Raw genomic sequence first — 22,804 nt, 5'->3', positions numbered from 1 at the left:
TCCAACACTAACCTCTGAGGAATTCAAGTACCCACTCCAGCAAACCTTCACAATCCCAAGAAGACATATGGCACACACCAGGCTAACCAGCAAAGTTTTTTAAGAAATCATACTGAAACTCATAGATTTAACACACAGATGGCCCACAACACCTGCAAGAATTAAAATACAAAACCTTCTCCAAAGGTAACACCGAATGCTGCTGAAGACAAAGCCAGGCTGTGCCCTGCTGCAGCAAGCACCAGTGCTCTGCAGAGCAGTCCCAGTGCACAGCAATCCCAGTGTATGCAGCACTGCCCAGCTGCCCACAGACACAACTGGAGCAGCTCTGTGTGCTAGTACTGGGAGAGGGACAGTATTTATGAAAATAAAAGAACTGAACTGAAGCCTGTATGCTGCTGTCTAGAACTTACAGTTACGTTTGTACCACCCATTCCCTGGGGGAAATGACATACAATACAAACAGGCCTAGTTGTTCAATTATTCAAGTATTAAAAGATTCACAGAAAAGCATCTGAGAAACATAACATTTTAATAGATGAAATAAATACTCCAGTACATGCAAGATAAAAACTGACATTGGAAAAAAATTAAAAATCACTTTTGTTATAGTGTAATTTTGTTTGTTTGTTTAAACACTCACAGTAGCTTTTCCCCCAGTTTGGAAATCAACACAGGGAAAACATAATCACAACCTCCAGTCCTTCCACTCCTACACACCAAATGCACTTCTAACCTAACACTTGATGCAAAATAAAAAAAAGTCATACAAAACAAAAACAAACAAAATAGTAGCTACATCCATCATCTATGTGTTGTTGGGTTTTTTCATTTTTTTAAATGAGTTAGAACTGAGGTAACCTTTTTCCTGCACAACCGAACAGCAAAATTTAGAAGGGAAATTTCGGAAGACAAGACAAGACAAACTTTAAAAACCGCACCCAGCGCGATTAAAGCTCTTTTTTTTCTCCTTTTTCTAAGATACCCCCACCTCCCCAAATATAAAAAACTTTGAAACAGTTTTACCACTTGTGTGAAGACCTTGTTGAATAAAGGAAAATTTTATCTGCAGATACTTGCTTAACTTTAAAGTAAAATAAAAAGAAGCCAAAACTGGCTACCTTTATTAGTACATATAGTTTGAATACGTTCTGCTTCTTCACCACATGAAATCAAAGGATTGGGCTCATCCAAGCAAATTCTTTGGTATACAAAAAAGGGGTGAGGAGGTGGGATATTATTTTCCTTTAGCAATGACTGGGATCTAAACAGAAGATGTGGGGGTTAATTCACAGAATTGGAGTTCACTGGCGGTAAAGTCCTGGGTGAAGATCTTTCTCTTAGTGCCTGAGATAGCAGGTTGCAGCCATCCGAGACGGCGCAAGCTGAGTTCCTCAACCGTTCCCTGTAATCGCTCATTTTGGTGCTACTTTCGGGGTGTTGGGCTATATCCCTGAGGCATTGGGTCAGGAGCACACAAGCAGATACCACACTCATGGCTCCTCCTAGGATGGCAGTTTGCACAGCTTTGCCCTCTGGATTAATGGTGGCAGCTTTACCCAAAAACTGGGGCTCAGTGGCAAAGCCCACCAGAGCATAGACAGACTGCACCAAAGGTCCACTGAACAAGACGCACCGGTTCCTGGTCAGCTCGCTGGGCGAGGTCTTGACCTCCTTGACACAGGCCAAGAGGGCAGAGGCGCTGGTGCTCATACATTTGACGCTGAGTTTGAACTGCTCCTTAGCAAATTTATCCTTGGATTTCTCACTGGCCAGCACGCAGGCGTCTGTCAGGAATTTCAAGTTCTTGGACATGTTCTGAGAAACCTCCAGCAGGAGCTGAGGGCTCATATCTGCCAAAGGGGTGGTCTTCAAGACCCCGCAGCCGTGCTCCACCTCATGCCTACATCGGGTCACCTTGTAGCGATCCACCAAGCCAGGCATGGCAGGCTGGGCCCCCGGAGTCTCCACTGCAGCCAGGTAGGCAGCATGGGCAGAGCACTCGGTCAGGGAGACCACCAGCTCCCCCATCTCCATCAGGCTTTCTCCCACCTCCCCGAAGCGTCCCATGTTGAGCTGGCTCTGGACGTCATGGGTCAAGATGGAGAGTCCTTTGGTCCTGGCAATGATCGTGTCCCTGCACTTCTCAAAGGACTCACCGAAGACAGACAGACTCTCGGTGTTCACCGGCCTGGTCTCGCTCGACAGCAGAAGCAGATCGGCCACCAGTTGCATCTTGATCTTGCAGTGGTCGCAGATAGAGATGAGCTTCTTCCTCTGCAGGGAGCTGCTGCTGGGGATGCCGCCGCCGGAGACCTCGCTGCTGGACTTGCCGGAGCCACCGCTAGCCATAGCGCCGGGGGGGCACTCGCATGCCGCTCGCTACCCCGCTGCTGCCGCCTCCGCCGCCGCCCGAGCAGTCCCGACTGAGCCCGGCAGGATCGCTCTGCCTTTTCCGCAACATCATTCCATTAATCGCCGGGAGGCAAGAAAAGGCTCTGGGCGCCGGGGCTGCCGCTGCTCGGGGAGCGAGCTCGGCCGGGGCGCCCGCCCCGCTCCGGCGCCAGCCTCCGCTCCTACGGCGCTCCCGCGGCGGGGCGGCGCTCGCCGGGCGCCCCCGGGCCCCGGTCTGGCATCCTTTAGCTAAAAATACGTAATTTTTTTTCTCCTTTCCTTCTCGCACGCTGGCTCGCCTTCCTTCCACCGTCTCGTCCGGCTCCCCGGCTGCGGGATCCTGCGCGAAGTTCCCTTTACCGGACGCGGTACCTCAGGGACGCTCCGCCGCCGCGCGGAGTTGGGGCAGGGGCGCAGCCCTCCAAGTTGCTACCGCGCCCCCGGCGCCTCCGCTCGGGGAGCGCCCGCCGGGCGCAGCTCGCAGGGGCCGGAGGGGCGGCGGCTGCGCACCATGTGCCGCCCCCGGCGCCCGCCGCGGCCCCGGCTCGCAGGAAGCGCCGCGGAGGGTGTGGCCCGCCCGCCCCGCACGGCCCCGCCGCGCACCCGCGGGGAGCCGGCCCGGGAGGGGAGAGGGGCACGGCGGGGAGCCGGGACGCGGGGGACCGTGGGGGGAAGGAAAAAAAAAAAAAAAAAAAGAAGAAAGAGAGGAGGGGGTAAAAAAAAAAAAAAGCTCCACCGGATCCGGGTGCTGGGCCGGGCGGGCGGATCCGTTCCCCTTCCTTTGCCGCTGCCTCACTCCTTCCTGCCGCGATCATTCACGCGGCCGCTGCGCGCTCGCTCCCCGCCGCCGCCGTCCATCCCCTGCGCCCCGGGCCCTCCTCGCCGGCTCCCGCGGTGGCCGCCGCCGCACCAACTTAGGCTCTTCCCGCAAACAAGGGTGGTGGCCGCGGGCTGCAGCCGCGGATGCTGCGACCCGCCCGGCCTTGCGCTCCTCCTGCCATCTTCCCCGGCTGAGCGGCCAACTCCCAGGGAGGAAAAAAAAAAAAAAAAAAAAGAAAAAGAGAAAAAAAAAAAAAAGAGGGGCAGGAAATCTTCGTTTAAATTCCCTTTCTCAGGCTTTCAGACAAACTACTGGGAAGCGGCGGCTGCGACGGCGCTGCCAGCCAGACGCTGCACGGCTCCGGGGGAGCTCCCCCGCCCCGCTGCCTTTGCTGTAACCTCACTTGAGCCTATCGAAATCTTTTGTGCGGTGTCACCGCCCTTCGTTTAAATCCTGCCCTCCCCCCGCCGCCGCTCCGCGCCCGCCGCCGCTCGCTCCTCCCAGGCGGAGGGGGCAGCAGCGCCGGCACCGCCCGCCCGCCGCCGCCGCTGCCCCGTCCCCGCCGCGCGGGGCTCCGGAGGGGCTCCGCCAATAAACAAACAGCGGGGGTGCCCGAGGGAGAGGCCGCTGGGAGGAAGGCGAGAGGCAGCCGGACAGCGCGGCCCGGGGCGCACGGAGCAGTCGGATACCGGAGAGCGAGGAGCCGCCCCGGCCCGGGTGCCGCTCCCCGGCCGGCCCCTGCCCCGGGCAGCCCGCCAGGTGAGTGCGGCGTTCCGCTCGGAGCTGCCGGCCCGGTCCGGGTGGCAGAAGCGGCACCGAGGGGCAGAGCCCGAGGCAGCGCGGCTCGGACCCGCCTGGCTCATCCCGCGGGGCTCCGGTACCCGGGCCGGGCTGGCCGTCCGGAGTGCTGGAAACGCGGGATGGGCAACTGCCGCAGCTTCCTTTACACAGAAATACTGCTCTCAGCACAGGCCTTGACCCAGATTTTAAACCAATGAAGACGAATTTGGTCTGTTGCTCCCCCGTTTCTGTCGCTGTTTTTGAACACTGGTTACTGTTTATTAGACTTCAGCAGGGAAAATGTAAACCTACTGACACTGCTGTGTACTGAAAGCTCTACAAAGACTTCCTCTGATCTGTTTCCATTCTGCAGCACACCGAGAACTTTTTGAGATGATTCTTGTCAAAAGCAAGATGTTAGGCTCAGTAAACCTGAGGCACACATCAGGTTCTGTCCTGTTGCACAGTATCTGCATCAATATAATTCTGATTAATCAAAACCCATGTTGAAACCACATCCTACATTTGTTACGTCTTTTGCTGTACCTTAAGCCGCTGCTAAATAATAACTTTATTTTGCACCTTTCAATAAGAATTCTCTTTTTTAAGTCAGCCCCTTAATTCTAGGCATTTACAATGCTTTTAGCAGGTTACAGAGCTCCAGAAGTACATTTGTCCCAATTCACAGTTAACATCCTGCTACATTCCTACTGCTGCAGGGGTATAAGTGACCTTGAAATAAATGGAAATTGAACCAGATTCCTCACTTGCAGTTGCAGGTCAGCTCCAACAATATCCTGGCACAAACAGAGCCCACCAAATGGATTCCATACCTTTGAAGAGCTTCAGACAAGTTTATTTTCACATATTCTTAGCCACTAGCTAGAGGAACCTTTGGCCTTCTCCTTGTAGAGCAGGATGTGAGCAGGACGAACACAGATGTGAAAGTGGGGGGTTAACAGGGTGAATGTATTGGGGGGCAGGGGAAGCCCTTGCCATAAAGCAAGGCTTGAGGAAAGGGGTAGATTCTGGTCTATGGGTGTGTCAAAAATAGGGCAGTTCTCCACCCATCCCTCCTCACAAAAACAGTATGAGGGAAATTCTGTTTACTTGAGTCAGATTATAGCAGTTTCAAGGAAGGTCATGGTTTGGGACTAAACAATTTTGGCTTACTGCCAGCAACTTGTGTTCAAAAGTATAAATAGGAATGATTTCAGAATGCTCTGAAAAATAAAAATCAATGGGCAGAAGAAGCCAGCTGAACTGTATTTCAAAGTATTTCCAGATACATCCTTAAATGAGGTTAGATAGTATGCAGCGCAAGGAATGTCTCTCATAAATATTAACCTAGTTTATCTTTAATGAGGATTGACTACATTTAATTAGGGTTTGAAAGATTTCATTTTAGAAAACGTAGGTCTCATCCCTGGCTAGAAGAGGTGTTACATGACCTAATAATCTTTTCCATTTTTAGATGCTGCTGCCTGCCATGATGCTCTGTGTGATTTGTGCCATTCCCCAAGGACAAAGGGGAGAGATCCTTGGTTTGGACAGGTCCTGCAGTGCCTCCTCCACCAGCCTCCCTCCACAGAAACCCAGTTGGGCCTTAACCATGGCAGTTCCTGACCAGAGCTCTTAGTAACTGCTACAATATAAAGCAAATTTTTTTTCTAGCTCTTATAACCCATCCTCAAGACTGATCCAGTCCTTATCTGCCTTGGCATTAGCCAGGGGCAAAGCTGGTAATTTTTGTCCTGTAGTAGGTGTTGCATGTGGACAGTGTCCAAGGAAGTCTTGCCAAATGCCATTGTCCTCCCATAGTAGCCCTGGGTGTTTAGTTATTCTGCATATTAAATGTTTGAGGAAGAGTAACTTGGCTTTTGCTTTTTGAAAAAATAATGTCAAAAATACCACCTTCATTAGTAATTTTTACCATGCAAGTGGCTTTTCCTGGAGCAGGTGCCTGTTAGATCCATCCTACAGACTGTAGGGTTGCTGCCTAGGTACACCTGGCCTAGCTGGATTCCCTTTTAGTCTGTGTTTCCCACGAACATGCAGTCTCATTCTAAAAGGCAGCCTTGGAGGTGGATTCTCCTGGGCTGGTAACCTGAGCAAGGTGCTTGCTTTAAAGTGCCAGCACATGCATCTCTGTGATTGAGGAGGAGACGTGTACCCAGTGATGTTTGGGTGGGTATTTCCTTCAAAGCTCTTCTGCACATCTCTTTCAAGGAGGGTGTGTTCATACCCATTTATTTCAGTGCAAAAGTGATCCACAGGGCTTGGGCAGCTCACTGAATTGGTATAAAAACTTGGATGATGTGACAATCAGGTGGCCATGTTTGGCCTTGAAAAGATTTCGCTGACAGAGTCTGAATGAATTAACTCTCTGGGGTTCAAACCAGCAGGCATTGTCAGATACAAGGGATTAAAAGGCTTTTTAATGTGGCTTAGTAGTGTACAGAAGATTGGCTTACTTGTATGAGCTCTTCTTTTGTCACATTGATCTTTATTTTGCATTGTGCTTAGTACAACAGAATCTGGAGGCTGAAGTCTTCTTTCCTGAATCGTCTGAAAGGACTTGGCCCTTTTATTGCTTAGTAAAATATTTTATTGTGAAGGAGGAATTGATTTTTGCCAGTGTAGCCACTGTTGAGTAATAGCTGAAGAATACCAAGTTGTAATAATTTCATGAGCACTGTATGTGGCCAGGTGGGTGAGAGGAAGTTACTATATGGTGGGTTGTACTTCTTTATATTACTTTCCTGTATAGATGTATTGATCTAACCTAATAGGGAGCTAGCTGATGAAGGAATAAAAGGCAATTCAGTGGTTCCCCTGTGTCAGCTGTATGTGACAAAACCCATGAGGTGGTAATTACAGGAATGATAGCTCCAGTTCTGAGGGATGCAGCTGGTTTGTCAGGCTGTAAACTGAAAATCATAGGAGGATAAAGTTGGCAGGGACTGATGGAAGAAATACTTCCAATACCAAGGCAGAGTTTGCAGAAGAGGGTGGATGAAGATGGGCCTTCCTCTCTGCAGCAGTGTAAGTCACATGGAAGGAAAGGCAAGTTTCCAAGAATGACCAGCTTATTGTTCTTAAGATCTATTTTGTCCTAAATGCTTTGGTGCTGAGTAAGTGTTTTGTGGTCAGTGCTTACAGCCATTACTTCATGAGAGATTAAACTGTGAGGTCTGGGTCTGTCTCGGGTCTGCAGAGGTGGCCATGGTCGATGCACTCTCAGGGATGCAACCTGAGAACTGGTCTGCTTGTAGCCAAAAACACAGATCTGGAGGAACAGTTAACCAGGCACTTGAGACAGCAAAGTGCAAACACAGTCACAGGTTTTGTTTCTTTTGTCTATAAATAAATAGGTTTTAGGATAGGGTGGGCTTTCACATACAGGTTTAATTAATCCGGTGTTCTGATGTTCTGGTTATTTGTGTTTTTTCTTTTTTTAATGTGGCATAGTCAAAACCACAGTATCAAAGGTAAGAACAAATTTATTATGTAAACAACATTAATGTAAACATCCCAGTAGTGGGATGCTGGTCAGTTCCTGTTTCTCAACTGAAAGGTAATACAGCAAAAGAGGTTTTTCTTTTGTTGTCCTTTTATTCATTATTTATTGCACTGTTTTCACCACTTGCTGTATATAATCAATTGGTTGTCCCCTGCTGTTACCATGGATATTTAATACATCAACCTGGAAAAGAGACACGTATTTATGAAAAGGAAAATGCAGCTACAAAGCTCCTCTTGCACTGAATGGACAGCTGTGCCATATTTCACGTGAATACAGCCAATAATGGCTTTTTGCTTCTTGTTCTTGCCTGCCATTTGCACACAGAGATCTCTCCTGCACCTCGTGTGTCTCAAGGCTGGTGCCCAGGAGGTGCCGTGCAGCTCCTTGTGTCCCTTCTCCCTCCCTGGAGCAGGTGAGAAGGGCCAGAGGCAGCTTTGTAGCCTTGAGACTCAGGAGCACTCAATGCAAGAATGCCAAATGCTGCTGGTTACAGTGGTCCAGCACAAACAGGACTCCAAGACCCTCCCTTAGACTCTTACATCTGGGTTTTTTTGAGATCAAAGGAGAACATGGTATTTTGAACAAAATGTGCAAGGGCTCCACCCTTCCTGAATTGCACTTTTGGTTGTATGTTCTGTCCTGCAGCTGTAACACTCTACAGAAGGGTTTGGGTTTCTCCCCTCCCTGCCCTCTTTTAATGTATTGTGAGAGAAGTTTAATAGATGTTTTCACAGGAGTCTCTGGTCCTACACTGCTCTCATTGTGCCTCTCTCTGTGTTCTCTGAGCAGGGCTGCTGATCATTAACAGTTTAAGCCTAGCACCTCTAATTCATCTGAAGTTCATGTAATGTATTACTTACATTAGATGTAGGTGCCAAAACTGACCTGTAAACCTAAAATGAAATTGGGACTACAAAATTAATTTCATTTAGATTCTGAAAATTAGACTATAAATGGAATTCCTGTGGGAGCTGTATAAATCTTCTTTGACATTGATTTAATGTAATTCTTTTCTTAATAGGGTAACTTTAAATTGTGTAACCAGTACATAGTTTTAACCAGCACAGATTTGTAGCAAATCTTGCAGTAAGATGAGTACTAAGAAGAACATTCTGTGGTGTTTCTGAATTTAGGGATCACACTGTATAGTTTTAATGCAGTTGAGTAGACAGGCAGCATACCCCCTCCCCAGCCCTGAGCAGGAGGCAATGACACAAAGCTGTGATGTCATTTATCAGGCATCTCCATCCCATCAATGAATTTGAATTTATAAAATGCATGTTCACAGGATAACACAAATTCAGGGTAAATATTTATTTTATGTTCAAAGCTCAAGTCAGAATCTGAATTTCAAGGTTAGTACTTGAATTAGAATTTCATGTCAGAATCACCATAGTTAATCTGGGAAAATTTTGAATTAAAGACTTAGTTTTTCAAATTGGATCCAGGAATTCAAGATCTGACTAGCTGTGGAACAAAAATTTGTGTTCTTTTAATACATGGCAAGTAAGTGTGCTTGTCTTATGCATGAAATTAAATTGAGGACTGAAATTATTCTGAATTATTCAAATGTTCACGCTCTAGATGACAGCATATTCTGCTTGCTGTGCTGCTTTTTATCTTAGACATTTTCTTGTTTTTAAAGATAACATGTTCAGGTCTGATTCTTCAAGTTTTATTCTGCCTGTGAGTAAATTCAGGGGGTTGGATTAACAAATGCACTGTCTGTGCATGACAGCTCGGGCATTAGATTCTCTCTGCAGGGGAACATTTAAGGTACTTGAGATAATTTGACCTATGAAAACAATAATTTTGATTGTTTTACTGCAAATAACTCATAATAGCCTGACATTCTGTAAGATGTAGGATAGTGCTTTTAAACAGGGAAGAATATGCTGAATGCTGGGACATCTCAGAACTTGCATCCAAAATTACCACTGCAAGGCTGCCTTGCACAAGACTTAATTCATGTGAGCTTCTATTAAACATCCTTCTGTGCCAGAAGAGTTCTTGAAATGAATTGATTCTTCCAGACATAGCAAATGCTGATAGCAGGCAGCCCTTGCATGGTCATTCTCCCTTCTGCATGCTCTAGGACTGATGTTCTGTCTTAATTGTCCGTATGTCCTTCCAAGAAGGCAGGCACTGCCTTTTCCTTAATGAAGTCAAGTTCTCTGTTCTTTCTAAGGTTTAATTCCTAGGATTGTCAAGGAACAAGCTTTAAGGTTCTACTGCACTGTATTTGCAAAGAAAAGTAAAATGTGACAAATAGGAATCCACTTTAAAATAGAAAATTGCATATTAAACTCCATCACCAGCTAAGACTTGAGAGAGCTTTTGGCAGGTAAAAATTCACATTTTTCTCCCAACTCATAAGAAAGAATGGTATGGAAAATACATTTTGCACAAATATAGTTCCAAAAATGGGAAAAAAAGAGAGAATTTAAAACTTCATTAACAGAAATTTAGAACATCCTGAATCCTCCCATATTACAGCTTGACCCAGGCCTGCTCAATAAGAAAAACAGTTTACAAGGGAAGGCAGATTTGCCTTTCTGGTAAGATATAACTTTATAATTAAAGATAATACTAATTAAACTTGAGTTCTGCAGAAGCAAAAACAACAGTCACTGTTTGAGACCTTCCCTGGCATGACTAGATGGGACTTCTGGCTACAAGGTAAAGTATTTACTACCTTACCCTCACAATCTGCAATGAAAGTATTCTCTGATATTCTGTATTGCAATCCTAATAGTGTTAGCTGCTAGGACTATAAAAACCGTTAGGAAATGTGAAAATGCTTAAGCTATAAAAAGCATATTGGCATGATTCAGTAGATGATCTGATCAAAACATATTGTGCTTCAATAAAAAGAGAATGCAATTTGATTTGCTGCTGTCAGTGGTATGTGCTGCATTGTGTTTGTTTCTTGCACGGCAGAGAGGAAGAGCGGTGAGCAGGGGCTGAGCAGGTGTTTGTCCTGCAGCTGACCCTACAAGCAGCAGACTTGAACGAGTCTTCCCAGACACAGAATTTTGCCTGAACAGAGGTAGTTGCAAAGTCAGAGCCAAGCATGAAAACTACCTCCTTTTCAAATTAAAGCTTTTATTGGCACGACAATGAAATGTATCGTTTTGTTGGTGCAGTGCTGGGCGTACTGAACGACTTGTTCACCTACCAAAGGGAAACAGGTTACTTTTGAGATCCATATCTGAACATAGTCTCAGATATTAAAGAAAGTAAGTTGGCTTGGTTTGTTCTAACAAGAAAAAACAGAATTGAAGAAAATATTTCCTAGTAGAAATTCAAGGAAAATATTTTACACTGCAAGTCCAGCATTCCAAGATAGAATCTTCTTTTTTTTTTTCCAGTGAATGTATGCACGGTCCAGTAATAACAAAAGTTAGCAGAAACCTATTTTAGTAAAACCTCATTAATCACAGCAATCTGATATAGTATACCTGATGTTCATTATATTTAATGAGAGATCACCGAGCAAATGTGCTCATTAGTGGCTCTGGTATTGGACAGCTCTGTGAGAAGTACTTGTCTAAACCCTGTTTCAGTTATGTACATTTAACAAGCTCCACGAATAGCTCTGGGCTGCTTCCTGTTCCTCAGGCACTGGCAGCGTGTCTGAAATGTTATAAAACACATGGAGGCTGCAGCCCAGGCTGGTTGGTTCTGGGGGTGCTGAAATCTTGGATCCCACATCCTCCTCTGCTGTTTCTCATGGTTCATGTGCTTGGCAAGCTGCTCCTTCAGGTGCCGTGTCTCCCTGGTGTTCTCCAGCTACGTGGCCCTGCAGAGTCCGCTCACTTCAAGAGTCAGCCAGACTTTGGAGAGCCCCTCAAACCCACACCTCTGCCTCCTCACTGCTTTTGTTTTCCATGTGCACACCTTGCCCATAAAGGCAGTGGGTTCCTGGTTCATTACATGACCAGAACTGGACCATCTGGGGTTGAAACTAATGATCCTTAAAGTCCCTTCCAACCCAAACCATTCTATGATTACAGCATTCTCTGATACAGTAACAGAATTGGGGTTGAAGAGTTCTCTCAACAGAATTGGTTCCTCTGCTCTGAACCTGATCTACCTTCAATACTGAAATAGAAAAGCAGCCTCTTCACTAATCAGCCTGACTGCAATTAATATCTACCAGCAGCAATAACAGTGATGCTTCCTTGAATTCCCAAGTTTAAACTTGCTGGAATCCAAGGTGAAAGGTAGAAGAGAAGATTGTACTATTTGTAGTTAAAATGCTACCATGAGGAAAAAATTAAGATTGGAGTGAAATAAGGCTGTGCAGACATCCATGAATGTTATTTGGTTTAGATGTTGGAAAAACACTCTGTACAAAGAAAAACCCGTATCTTATACGTTGTTGTGGTGGTCAGATGTTGTGGAGTTGTATTTTAGTAGCAAACAGCATTAATTTTAATAGTTTTCTTTTAGAACCCTAATATTGCTGAGACAGTAGTCAAAATCAGAAGGCTCATGCAATGGGCCCAGATCAGCAAACCCAGATACTTTTCATCCTGTTTTTTTTAAAAAAACAAGAAGCAACCACATAGTTTAGATGCCAGGCGCTGGGCCCATCATTTATTTACTCGTTTTATCCTTTCAGTGCCCAGCGTTCACTCCCTGCCCGGGCCCTGCAGGACCGCACCGGGGCTGCTCCGCCTGGAGCGGGGCTTGGTGCGGGGACAGCGGCACGGGGGAGGCGGCGGGGGAGCCGGCAGTGCCCGGCAGCCCCGGCAGTGCCGTCAGCCCCGGCAGTGCCGTCAGTCCCGGCAGTGCCGTCAGTCCCGGCAGTGCCCGGCAGCCTCGGTCGCTCCGGGGACCCGGCCCGATCCGCCCGTCCAGCTCCTCCTCCCGGCCCGCTCCATCCCGCCCCGCTGCCCTTCCACTCCGCCTCCCGGCCCGATCCGCCCCGCTGCCCTTCCACTCCGCCTCCCGGCCCGATCGCTCCGCTGCCCTTCCAGCCCCTCCTCCCGGCCCGATCCGCCCCGCTCCCGTTCCAGCTCCTCCTCCCGGCCCGGCCGCGCTGCCCCCGCCCATGAGGGAGCCGGGGCCGCCTTCCCGGGAGCGGCAGAAGATGGCGGCGGCCGCGGGCTGGGCGCTGCTGGCCCTGGCGCTGTGTCTGAGCGCGGCGGCCGCGACCGGCGGCTCCGAGGGGAAGCGGCCGCCCAAGAAGAAGGACATTCGGGACTACAACGACGCGGACATGGCCCGGCTGCTGGAGCAGTGGGAGGTGCGGGAGGCGCCGGGGCCGGCGGTGTCCGCCCGCAGCACGCGGAGGGAACGCCGCGGTGCCGGGGGGCGGCGGGGCCGGGCCGGGGCAGCTCCGCGGGGCAGCGGCCGCTCTGCCCGGTCCCGGGCAGCGGGGAATCCCCGGGCCTGGTCGGGACCGGGCGGGAGGGATCCCCGAGCCTGGTGGAGGGTGGCCGGTGCTGTGTTCCTTCCTCCGAGGCTCCGGGTCCGTGTGTGGGGGTTTCAAAGTCGGGCGAGCGGCCCTCAGCCTGCCCTGCCCTGCCCGGTTGGCCCTGTCCCGCCTTCCCAGAGCCCCAGCACCCAGCCCGGTGCTCGGTGCCTGCCAGCAGCCTCGTCTGGCTGAAAAGTCTGTTTTTTTCCAAGTATTGAGCGATACACATTGTATGACCGAGGGGTGGATACCGGAAGGAATATTAATTTCACGTTCACGGGGTAGATACGTTGTTTTGGTTTGGTGTTTCTTTCCTATCTTTCCTCATAGTAACAACTTCTAATTCCAGCTCTCTCTCGTCGCCTGCATCCTTATCAGCCCGCTGCCTTAACTTTCCTTGGCGGTTTCCCATCACTCTCTTCTCCATGTGGTTGTCATGCCACTGTTAGGTTCTTTTCCCTATGTTATGTTCCATCATCTTCTGATAAATGCCAGAGCACTCCTCACTGCCATTTATTCTTTCCCATGAGGTTTTTTCCTGGAATATTTTGCAAAAAACCCTGAAAGAAATAATAGAGAGAAAACTTCTGTTTTATGTAGCACTAGTTGCAGCTGTAAGCCAAGGTGAAGTGTGTTTTATATGTGAATTATAGATAAAGTAACAGGAAGTATGGATGCCTGCCTTGGTCCTGGTTGGCAGGTTATGGACTTGTTCATCCCATGGATTGTTACTCCATATATCCCTTTAGGAAGGGAGGTTCTTATAAAATTGAGTTAAAATTTTAAATAAAATCAATAAAAGGTTCAAAGTTCACTTTTCTGGTAGTGGTATCAGCCAAGGACCCAACAGGCCCAGCTTCCAAAAAAATCAAGGCTTCATATTGCCCAACTTGAACCAAATTTGGCCTTGTAGGAAAAAAAAAAACCTTAAAAGGTAAGCATCTCTTATTAATGAGATGGCTGAAAGGGGGCTCTTGATGCTGTTGAACTATTGACTGTGTATTTTGCTCCAGCCCTAGTGGGCAGGTCAGGAGGCTATGGAGCAGGTCCCTGATGCAGGTCATGGTGTGCTGCACAAATGCAGATGTGGCAGAGCAGCTGGGGAGTCACTGCTGGGGCTGGGGGCATCCCTGGGGAGAGGCACATGGAGCAGAGCAGGGACTGAGCTCAACAGCTGGGGTTGTTTGGTCTCCTGGGATGGTCAGCTGCAGGGCATTTTGCCATAGGTGGGAGTCAGGACACACAGGGAACATGAAAGGCTTGAGGGGGTGGTGGAGCAGAAGAAAGGGCACGAGTGCACTTCATGGAGTGGGATGAGAAACAAAGGGGCCACTGAATTCGGGTAAGAGCAGGAACTGCGCTTGGGAATGAGGGACACAGGAGTGATCTGTACAGAATCAAATGTCAGTACTTTCAACTGAATGAAATTACTCCAAAGTTTTTTATTTCCATGGCAATTAGTCTAAAACCATTGGAGGATGCTGGTTGTGACATGCTTGGGTTCAGCCACAAGGCTGAGTGTGTGGCTGCAGCAGCTTTCCCAGCAGGAGCAGCCACCTCTGCACAGGGTCTCGTGCTGCCCCTTGCACCCTGTGCATGACTGCCTGCTGATCCACCAGGGTGATCTGGTGGAAAACAGGGATGGGCAACAGGGCCAAGAGGCAGAGGTGCTTCAGCAGCTCAGTCGCACAGCTGGAGCTTGGAGGAAGCCACCAAGGGATTTTCCTCATGGAAAGGGACTCTCCTGAAGCCTGGAGTCCTGGGGACCTGGACACAGAACTGAGAATCTGGGCTGGAGGACTCTTAGTTATTGAAATGTCAAGTGCTTTAAATAGTTCATTACTGTTACAAGCTCAGGGTTTCTCAGGCTTGACTCTGATCATTGAATAGGCAAAGCAATTAAGTGAGATAATGTTCTAATGTTTTTAAAAATCAAAATGCAGGGCATTTATGAGAAATTTCTGAAAATGGGAGCTGAGGAGAGGAGCAAGTGAAGGAATATGCAGTTTTTCCTGTGTCTATATAATGCTTTTCTTCTGGAACCTCATATTACTCTTTAGGTGAGTGAGTGAGTCTGTGTCCTGGGGTGACTTCATGATGCTGAGTTGAATCCCCATTCATCTGTTTAGCCCAGAAATAAACACCTTAAAGCTAGGTGAGAGTGAAGGGGGGGGGAGAAGGAGAAGCAGTGGGATGTCTGAGGTGGCTGTATTCAAAAACACAGAGATAAGAGCTTCAGCCTTCCTTCTCACAGACAGCATGGACAGGACAGAGCTCTCCTTTGCTCTCAGTTAGTTTTTAGCTAGCTGAGGCAGAGAAGTTCCCTGGACTGTGGCTTCTCTTTTTCTTCAAACTGATTTGCCCTGCTCTGGACTGAAAACCCAGGGAAACACTGGAGCTGAGGCCCTCCAGGCCTGGGACACTGCATTCCAGTGCAGGAGGGACTGAGAGGAGACTGAGCTGAGCCACACCCCACAGAAAGGACTTTCTGAACTTGCCATCTCTTAGAACAACGAGAGGTTTTATTGTTTAATATTATTATTTTTTTATGCTTGTGAGTACTCTTGCTTCTTAAATAAAGGTTTTTCCCACTTTTCTCCAAAAAAATCTTTTCCCAAACCAGTAGAGAGAGAGAGGCCACTTGAATCTGCTTTCTAGAGGGACCCCTTTGGAAGTTTCCTCCCAAGTTTGCCCTAAACCAGGACAGTCTGCTAGACTTTTCAAAGCAAAAGCTTACACTTCTCCTTCACTTTTTTCCTTTTAGATAGCTTTAAGCACAGCTGCATGACATTTTGTACAGGAAATAAGAAAATAGATGCCATCTAGGGGAGCTCTTGGCATCTTCTGATAATATTTCCATTCAAAGTGAAAGAATACAACTTCAGGAGCATTTAGTTGAATAGTTAGGAAAAAAATAGGTAATACATGTTAGTAGCTCATGTTGTCACTAAATCCAAAGTCAGTTTCTGTATTTCATACAGAGTATTTGGAAATGTTTCTTTCTGCCTTTTTCCTTCAAAACTGTGGAATAAGCTGGCTTTGCTCTTGTCAAACCAGACTTAAGCTTCTTTTAATTGTGGAGAAAAATTCAGTCAATCACACAAGATTTTGTATTTTCACTGTACTTTACCAATTTGACCATTCTCTCCTGTAAGATTAATGTTCTCACTTAGTGGTGGCAGGGACTTTCTTGGGTTCTCCTTTCCTCCCAGTTCACTCATTTCAGAAATTTCAAGGCGTGTGAACTACTTGAAGCATGTTTCAGTCTTGCAAAATTGAAACAAATACATAATTAGTAAGGAAAGAAAGGATAAAATTTAGGCCTCTTACAGCTTCTGTTCTGCAGTGCATAAACTTTAAAGTTTGCTGTTACAGAAACCAGGTTCTGGCTTATTGTAAGTTGTCACCATATTCAGCTCACAGTTGTGAGCTGTTTTAGGGGGCAGCAGTTGGATTGTGCCTTTCCAAATATTTAAATAGCTGTCAGCCTCAGCAGAAGCACCAAGAGGTTAATTTTTTTCTTTTCTGTGGTAGTGATTTATTCTGGGTGATTATGTTGTCAGGCTGTGAGCTGCATCTGTGCATTAGAAAAGTCATGAAACCTTTAATCAAAGTCTTTCTGTGGCATAAGCACACAGAAGATCTGAATTCTTGTGGGTTTAATTGTTTAAAGACACAAAGTAAGGGAACTTAAATTCTCAAGCAATCACATGATTCCCAGAACTGAGTTTTGACCTCTGAAAGCAGTATCAGATGAAGTTTTTTTCATATATGTGTGTATGAGGCTTTTTATTGCAACTTTCCCATTTCATCTTGCATGCATAATAAATATTTGTGAAACTGAAGAAAAAAAAATACCATTTTACGAGTTTCATAGGTGGAATTGTATTGAATTAGCCTTAAGGCTGAAATATTTCTCAGTATGTGATAAAATGAGATTCCACCTGTCAGTATGAAAATGCAGCATTTTCAGGGGAGGGTTATAAATGGAAAGAGCACTCTTGGTGAAGTATCTTGAAACAACAGTCACTATTCCTTTTGGTTTCACAATCTCCATCATTCAGCTAAAAATATTTTATCAAAGTACAGTTATTCTGTAAACAAAGAGGAATTAGAAAAAAAAAGACCCAAAATATATTTGTGGAACAGTTGAGTTTAAAGCTTCCTTGTCGTTTTCAAAACAGAAAGATGATGACATTGAAGAGGGAGATCTCCCTGAACACAAGAGGCCTCCAGCACCTATAGATTTCTCAAAAATAGATCCAGGCAAGCCTGAAAGCATCCTGAAGCTGACAAAGAAGGGGAAGACTTTGATGATGTTTGTCACAGTGTCAGGAGATCCAACAGAAAAGGAGACAGAAGAAATCACCAGCTTGTGGCAGGGCAGCCTCTTCAACGCAAACTACGACGTGCAAAGGTGAGCTGTGCACAAGGATAAAGTTCTTGCCTTTGCAGAACCCTTTCTTTCTTCCTGAAAACCTTTTCAGCTGTTCATCCTTTGCTGTTCTCCATCTCCATCATCCATTGCTGTTTCTGTTTTCTTTGTCAGTTGTGACAAAATTTGTGGTGTGGTACACAAACCTCTTCAATGCTCGTGCACTGTGTGCGTGTGCGTATAGCCCCAGTTCTTTTTATCTCACTATGGTTCAGCTATTTATCAGTTCTAGCTGCAGTAGTTTGCCTCTATGTGCCTGATGGAAAACATCACACTCTGGAGACTTGTCACCCCAAAAGGCTTTTTGTTCCCCTTTTAAAAAATTTGACTCTTTTTTCTCTCTGAGAGAGAGAGCATAATTTTGAAACAGAAGTGCTCTTGCATTGAGGCTGAGAAGGCTTGCAATAAGTGTATATAGCAAATTTAATGCTCATTAGTGGATTTTTCATAGTGCCAAATTAGTTCTAAATTTATTTCCTTATTCTTACTTCCTTGGTTACTTATTGATAGCCTTCATACATTTTATTCTAAATGTCACAGAAGATTGTTCTCTTGTCCCCATCCCCAGGCAACAACTAGACCAGCTTCTTGCTCTTAAACACGTGCCTCAGTCATGGAGGACTGTTTAAGATGCTGGAGTGTTTGAAAAGCACAGAGTTAACTGAAAAAAATGTGGATTTTTCCTGTAGGTTTATTGTTGGCTCCAACCGCGCCATCTTCATGCTGCGGGATGGTGGCTATGCCTGGGAGATCAAAGACTTCCTGATCAGTCAGGAAAGGTGTGCAGATGTTACTCTGGAAGGTCAGGTCTATCCTGGCAAAGGAGCAGATGGAAATGAGAAAGTGAAAAACAAAACAAAACCTGAAAAAGCAAAGAAGAAAAAAGACACAGAGAAGAAATCCAACGGCGTCAAAGAGGACAACCGAGCAACCAACCAGAGAGAGGAGCTATGACAGCCACGGTGCCCAGACTGAATCCTGCTCTGCTGCTCCTTGAAGGGAATCTGCTATTGAGTCCTGGGTTTTGGGGAGGAAGGAAGCAGAGACTACTGAAGTTTAAATTTATGTTGAAATTCACCAGTTTACTCCTTGCTGTTGACCATTTGTTTAGTTACAGGAAAGGTAATGCTTCATGGCAGCAATTGACTGCTTTAGTTTGTAATTTTTTATGCTTTTGTTGTTGTTTAAAACTAGCATACAAATCTGTGTGTCTAACATCACAAACTTAATTTAAGTGGCAAAGAAGAATTATGGTCTCAGAATATGCTGATGTTCATCTGTAGTAGCTGTGTCCATCTTGGGTGTGCAAATCATGGATTCACAGCTGCTGAGAGCCAAGTGCAGTGTGAAAAGATTCTCTTGGATGATGGCTTGATACACATAGTTGGTACAAAACTGCCCAAAGTAGCAAAGAATAGTGGCCAAAGATGCCTGAAATGACAAAGTTTAGGACATGTTTGGTTAATCTGCCTGTTTGTTTAAAATAAACTCAACCCGTTGTGTCCCAGGAAATCTGTGTTTAGGAGTGTGATGGGCCCTAGGTAGGAACTCTGCTCATGCACTCCAGATCTGTGCAGGAGGGACACTCTGTGCCCTGCAGAAGTGAATGGAACTGTAGCACCTGCACGAGCAGTGTCAGGGTGAAAAGTGAAGATGAATCCAGGGCACTCAGGTTGCTCCTGCTGCTAAAAGACTGTGCCTGTGGAAGCACCTGTTCCTTGTGCCCTGTTACTCAGGCAGTGAGCTGGGAGAAAAACCACCTAGCTCTGAAGTTAATTTGGTTTACTGATTTAATGGTCTGCTTAAATATTTGAAAAAGCTCTAGTTATAGCACAGAGTTAAACTTTGAGTCAGACATATCACTTACTGATGCTGATCTGGTTAGATTTTGGTGTGTTTTTTCCTTGGTACAGATTCCTGATTGATTAGGTTGATTGTAAATGACCATTTGATTCAAATACTATGAAGTTGGACATATGGGAGCCAATACTTTGTATAATTGGGGGGTTTTATTATTACTCAGATTGTATTCAGTCAAATGCTTTGCTTAGAATTGTTTCCCTTCTGCCTTACTACCAGTTAGGGACAAAAGGCACCGAGTAGTGTGGTCCACATCATTTTGCAGAGGATGAGCACAGTATCAACTGTCTCCATTCAATACTGGTATGGAGTTATTTTTTCTTTAAGGTGCTAAAATCCAAGTGTCTTGGATAAAAGGTCCTAATTGAACCATAATGGTTGATCTTGTGGAATACTTCAGTATCAAAAGTATGAAACTGTAACTGAGTCCTTGTTCTAAAATAAAAGATGTCACTAAACTTACTGTTTTGAGGAGTTGTAAAACCTTTTAAATAGATCTGCATTTGCTTATGTATTCAAGAGGCAGACTAACTCATCTTTGGTTTCTGTATGTAAGGACTAAATGATGTTGATGAAGGTTCCAGTTGATTCATTTTATTTAATTTTAATTTTATTTCTATGAATTTAGATTAAAGAAACCTTTGCAGCTTCACTTAATTAAACAGGCCTGTACCTGTTTGAGTGGAAAATTAATTTTTTTTTCTTCAGGATTAACTGTTTTTATATTCTACTACTAATGCAGATGTGCAGCAGAGTTGAGAAGAGTCTCAGTGATACTTGGACAGTTGAGCTGTGCAGTCCAATTTTTGTGCATAACTAATTTATCATTTGGTCACATATTCTGAGCTAGCATCACCTTCTGTAAACAGTATTGCTTCTCATCTCAAGGGAAGAACAGAGGTCAGATGAAACTATAAAAATGAAATATTAATGAGTTTTTGCTTTTCAAAGTTATGGTATAGAGGTGACAGTTCAGATTTTTATCAGAAATACATGGAAGTGCAGTTTTGTATTCCTCCTAATGTTATGTCCTTCTTGATCAGGTTTGGTTTGAGACTTGGAGAAACAATTGCTACACTATAGCTATAGCCCAACTTTTGAGTATGGATACTTTAGTCATTCATAAATCTACATTTACAGTAGATTGGGTCTTTCCCCTTGGTAGTTAAAAGGGGCTTTGTTGAAATTGACCCAGCCAATTGACTTTTTTTTTCATTGGTTGGTTGTTTCTGGGTCAGTTTCCTATGCCAAATGCAGGTGAGTCTTGTGCCATGTAGCTTAATCAAATTTCAAAGTGTTTGGTGGTTATTTCTTTGGTTTTTTTTAGGTTTTCATCTGTGTGATGACTTGACAGTTGCTTTTTGATATAAAACACAAAATGCTGCCTTCACAAAATAAATTTATTTTACTCTTCCATTTTTCTTCTCCCTTTTTCATGCTTTACACTAAACCAATACTGAAATATACCAGTAAGTGTCCTATGGCAGTCTGGTTGCTTTACCCCAGCCAATCTTTCTCTGCTATCACAGTTCATTACTTAAGAATAACCTGAATTGCCTTTTAAAACTGGTACAGTCTTTTGAGACAGTTGCACTTGGCCTGGGACAGTGTTAACTAACTAAATGTTTGGTGATGAGTTAAGAACCCCAAACCCTATCACACACATGAATATATATATATATATATATATATATATATATATAAATAAAAATAAATATCTTCAAAAAGTTACATAAGTGCAGGAATGTTCTATGAGTACTTCAGAAGATGAAATCTTTGGAGGCTTATCAGGCTTTCAATAACAGATTTTTTGGTTTCACATAGAGGACATTGAGATACCTCCTTTAGAACTAATTTCAACCAGTAGGGTGGTAATTATAGCTCTTACTACTTCCTTTTTTTCCAGTTCTATACAGAGGTACATGGAAAATCATCTGTTTTCACGACAGTGAAACATCTGCTGCCTTTCTCCTCCCAGCATAGTGGCTTCTCTGTTCTAGTGCTAGAACTAACTTTACTGAGCTACTGTTAAATTTTTAACCCAGCTGTCCTACTCAGAAAAAAACAGTTTGTCAGTGATGCTACACAGGATGTGGTTGCACTTTGTGAAAAATTTCCTATGGACAATCAATTTTTTATGTAATAAAATACTGGAAAAAATATTCTGAGTTTTGTTGATTTGAGTTCTTTAAACTGCTCTGACACAAGCTATAACAGGATTTCTGATTTTAACTTAGAGTGGTCAAAGCAATTCTCTGAACAGTCAGGTCAGCCTTGACTTCTAAGAGAATCTACTTTTCTGTCACTCTTCATAGCTCTTTCAATTTTATCCCAAAAAGGAAATCATAAATTAAAACACCATTTTGTAAAGCTATGGAACAACTTGCTTTTATCTGATATTTGGCTACTGTTCTTGATGGGTTTCTGGTAAGACTTATAAATTATTTCCATTCTTTTCTCTGTGGCTCATTTCCTTTTTTAATCAGGGAGTAACACTGCCTTTTCCAGAGGTTTTTTTTTTTTCTTTTAATTGCATCAGATATTTATAGAAATTCAAAGAACTTGTGCCTCAGTAGAGGGGATGCCTCTGGTTCTGGTTTTAAAATGCCTAATTCATTGGTACTGTCATGTTTTTCTTTATTAAGATTGCTGTTCTACTAGGTCCATTCATGCCCTGCTATTTGATCCTTCTTACTCTAAGATAAAATTAAGATTTTATCTTAGAGTGGATACAATGAACTATTTTTTGAATATCACTATTTTTTATCTTTTATACTGTGCCCTTTTAACAGGACAAATCCCACTGAATTCAGGTAGTACCAAATCACCAGAAAGGAAAAAAAAGAAAATCACTGCGCTGGGATTTTTGGACGATGGTATTTTTTCTCCTGCAGCGGCCAGGTGGTGGAGGGGGTTGGACACCAGAGCAGGAGAGCTCTGTGCAGAGCAGTTTTTGATTAGCATTTAAAAAGCTGCTGTAGCACACAACAATCAGGCATTGCACAGTGCCAGCCTTTAGCCACGGACAGATGGGAAATGCTTTGCTCCTTTTTGGCGTGATGCTACTTAACAGACCAGTGCCGATACTGGCTGGGTTACCAGTGACATTGTATCAGTGTGATGGGAAAACCAGATCTGTTAACCATCATTTAAACTAACAGTGATAATGGTGATAATGGTAATGATGATGATGATGATTATTATTATTATCATTATCATTATTACCATTATAATATTATAATACAAAAAATAGTGATATTCAAAAATAGTTCAAAAATAATAATAATAATAATTATTATTATTATTATTATTACTATTACTATTACTATTACTATTACTATTACTATTATTATTACTACTATAATATTATAATAGAAAAAATAGCTATGACATAGACATTGGTATTTTGGGAGGGGAAAATGGGACAGTTAAAGGACCTTCAGCCTTTTCCTCATCTTATGGACAAAGGCTACAACTTCTCAGAAACAGAACCTTTTTTCTTTCTTACTCCAGAGTTGTTGTGTCTCTGTTGCAGTGGGACAGAAGAAACCCTTGTTTTTTACA

The 22,804-nt window shown here is 44.7% G+C and overlaps 2 protein-coding genes and 1 long non-coding RNA gene across 3 annotated transcripts; 2 read left to right on the top strand and 1 right to left on the bottom strand.

Annotated features, from left to right (window-relative positions):
• Positions 1–515: 515 nt before the first annotated feature.
• TLNRD1 (talin rod domain containing 1) lies at positions 516–3,070 on the bottom strand. The gene has a single exon (XM_054642196.2). It carries the CDS (start codon positions 2,350–2,352, stop codon positions 1,285–1,287), a length of 1,068 nt encoding a protein of 355 aa, XP_054498171.1. The 5' UTR covers positions 2,353–3,070; the 3' UTR covers positions 516–1,284.
• A 765-nt stretch (positions 3,071–3,835) lies between these two features.
• On the top strand, positions 3,836–10,406 carry LOC129126253 (uncharacterized). The gene is made up of 2 exons (XR_008535054.2): positions 3,836–3,973; positions 5,469–10,406. It is a non-coding gene; the product is annotated as an uncharacterized LOC129126253 (long non-coding RNA).
• A 2,137-nt stretch (positions 10,407–12,543) lies between these two features.
• MESD (mesoderm development LRP chaperone) lies at positions 12,544–18,472 on the top strand. The gene is made up of 3 exons (XM_054642089.2): positions 12,544–12,774; positions 17,130–17,362; positions 18,070–18,472. Exons 1-3 carry the CDS (start codon positions 12,580–12,582, stop codon positions 18,332–18,334), a joined length of 693 nt encoding a protein of 230 aa, XP_054498064.1. The 5' UTR covers positions 12,544–12,579; the 3' UTR covers positions 18,335–18,472.
• The last annotated feature ends 4,332 nt before the right edge of the window (positions 18,473–22,804 follow it).

The sequence above is a fragment of the Agelaius phoeniceus genome, chromosome 13, assembly GCF_051311805.1.
Source record: "Agelaius phoeniceus isolate bAgePho1 chromosome 13, bAgePho1.hap1, whole genome shotgun sequence".
NCBI lineage: Eukaryota > Metazoa > Chordata > Aves > Passeriformes > Icteridae > Agelaius > Agelaius phoeniceus.
This window is presented reverse-complemented; position numbering and strand designations above follow the sequence as displayed.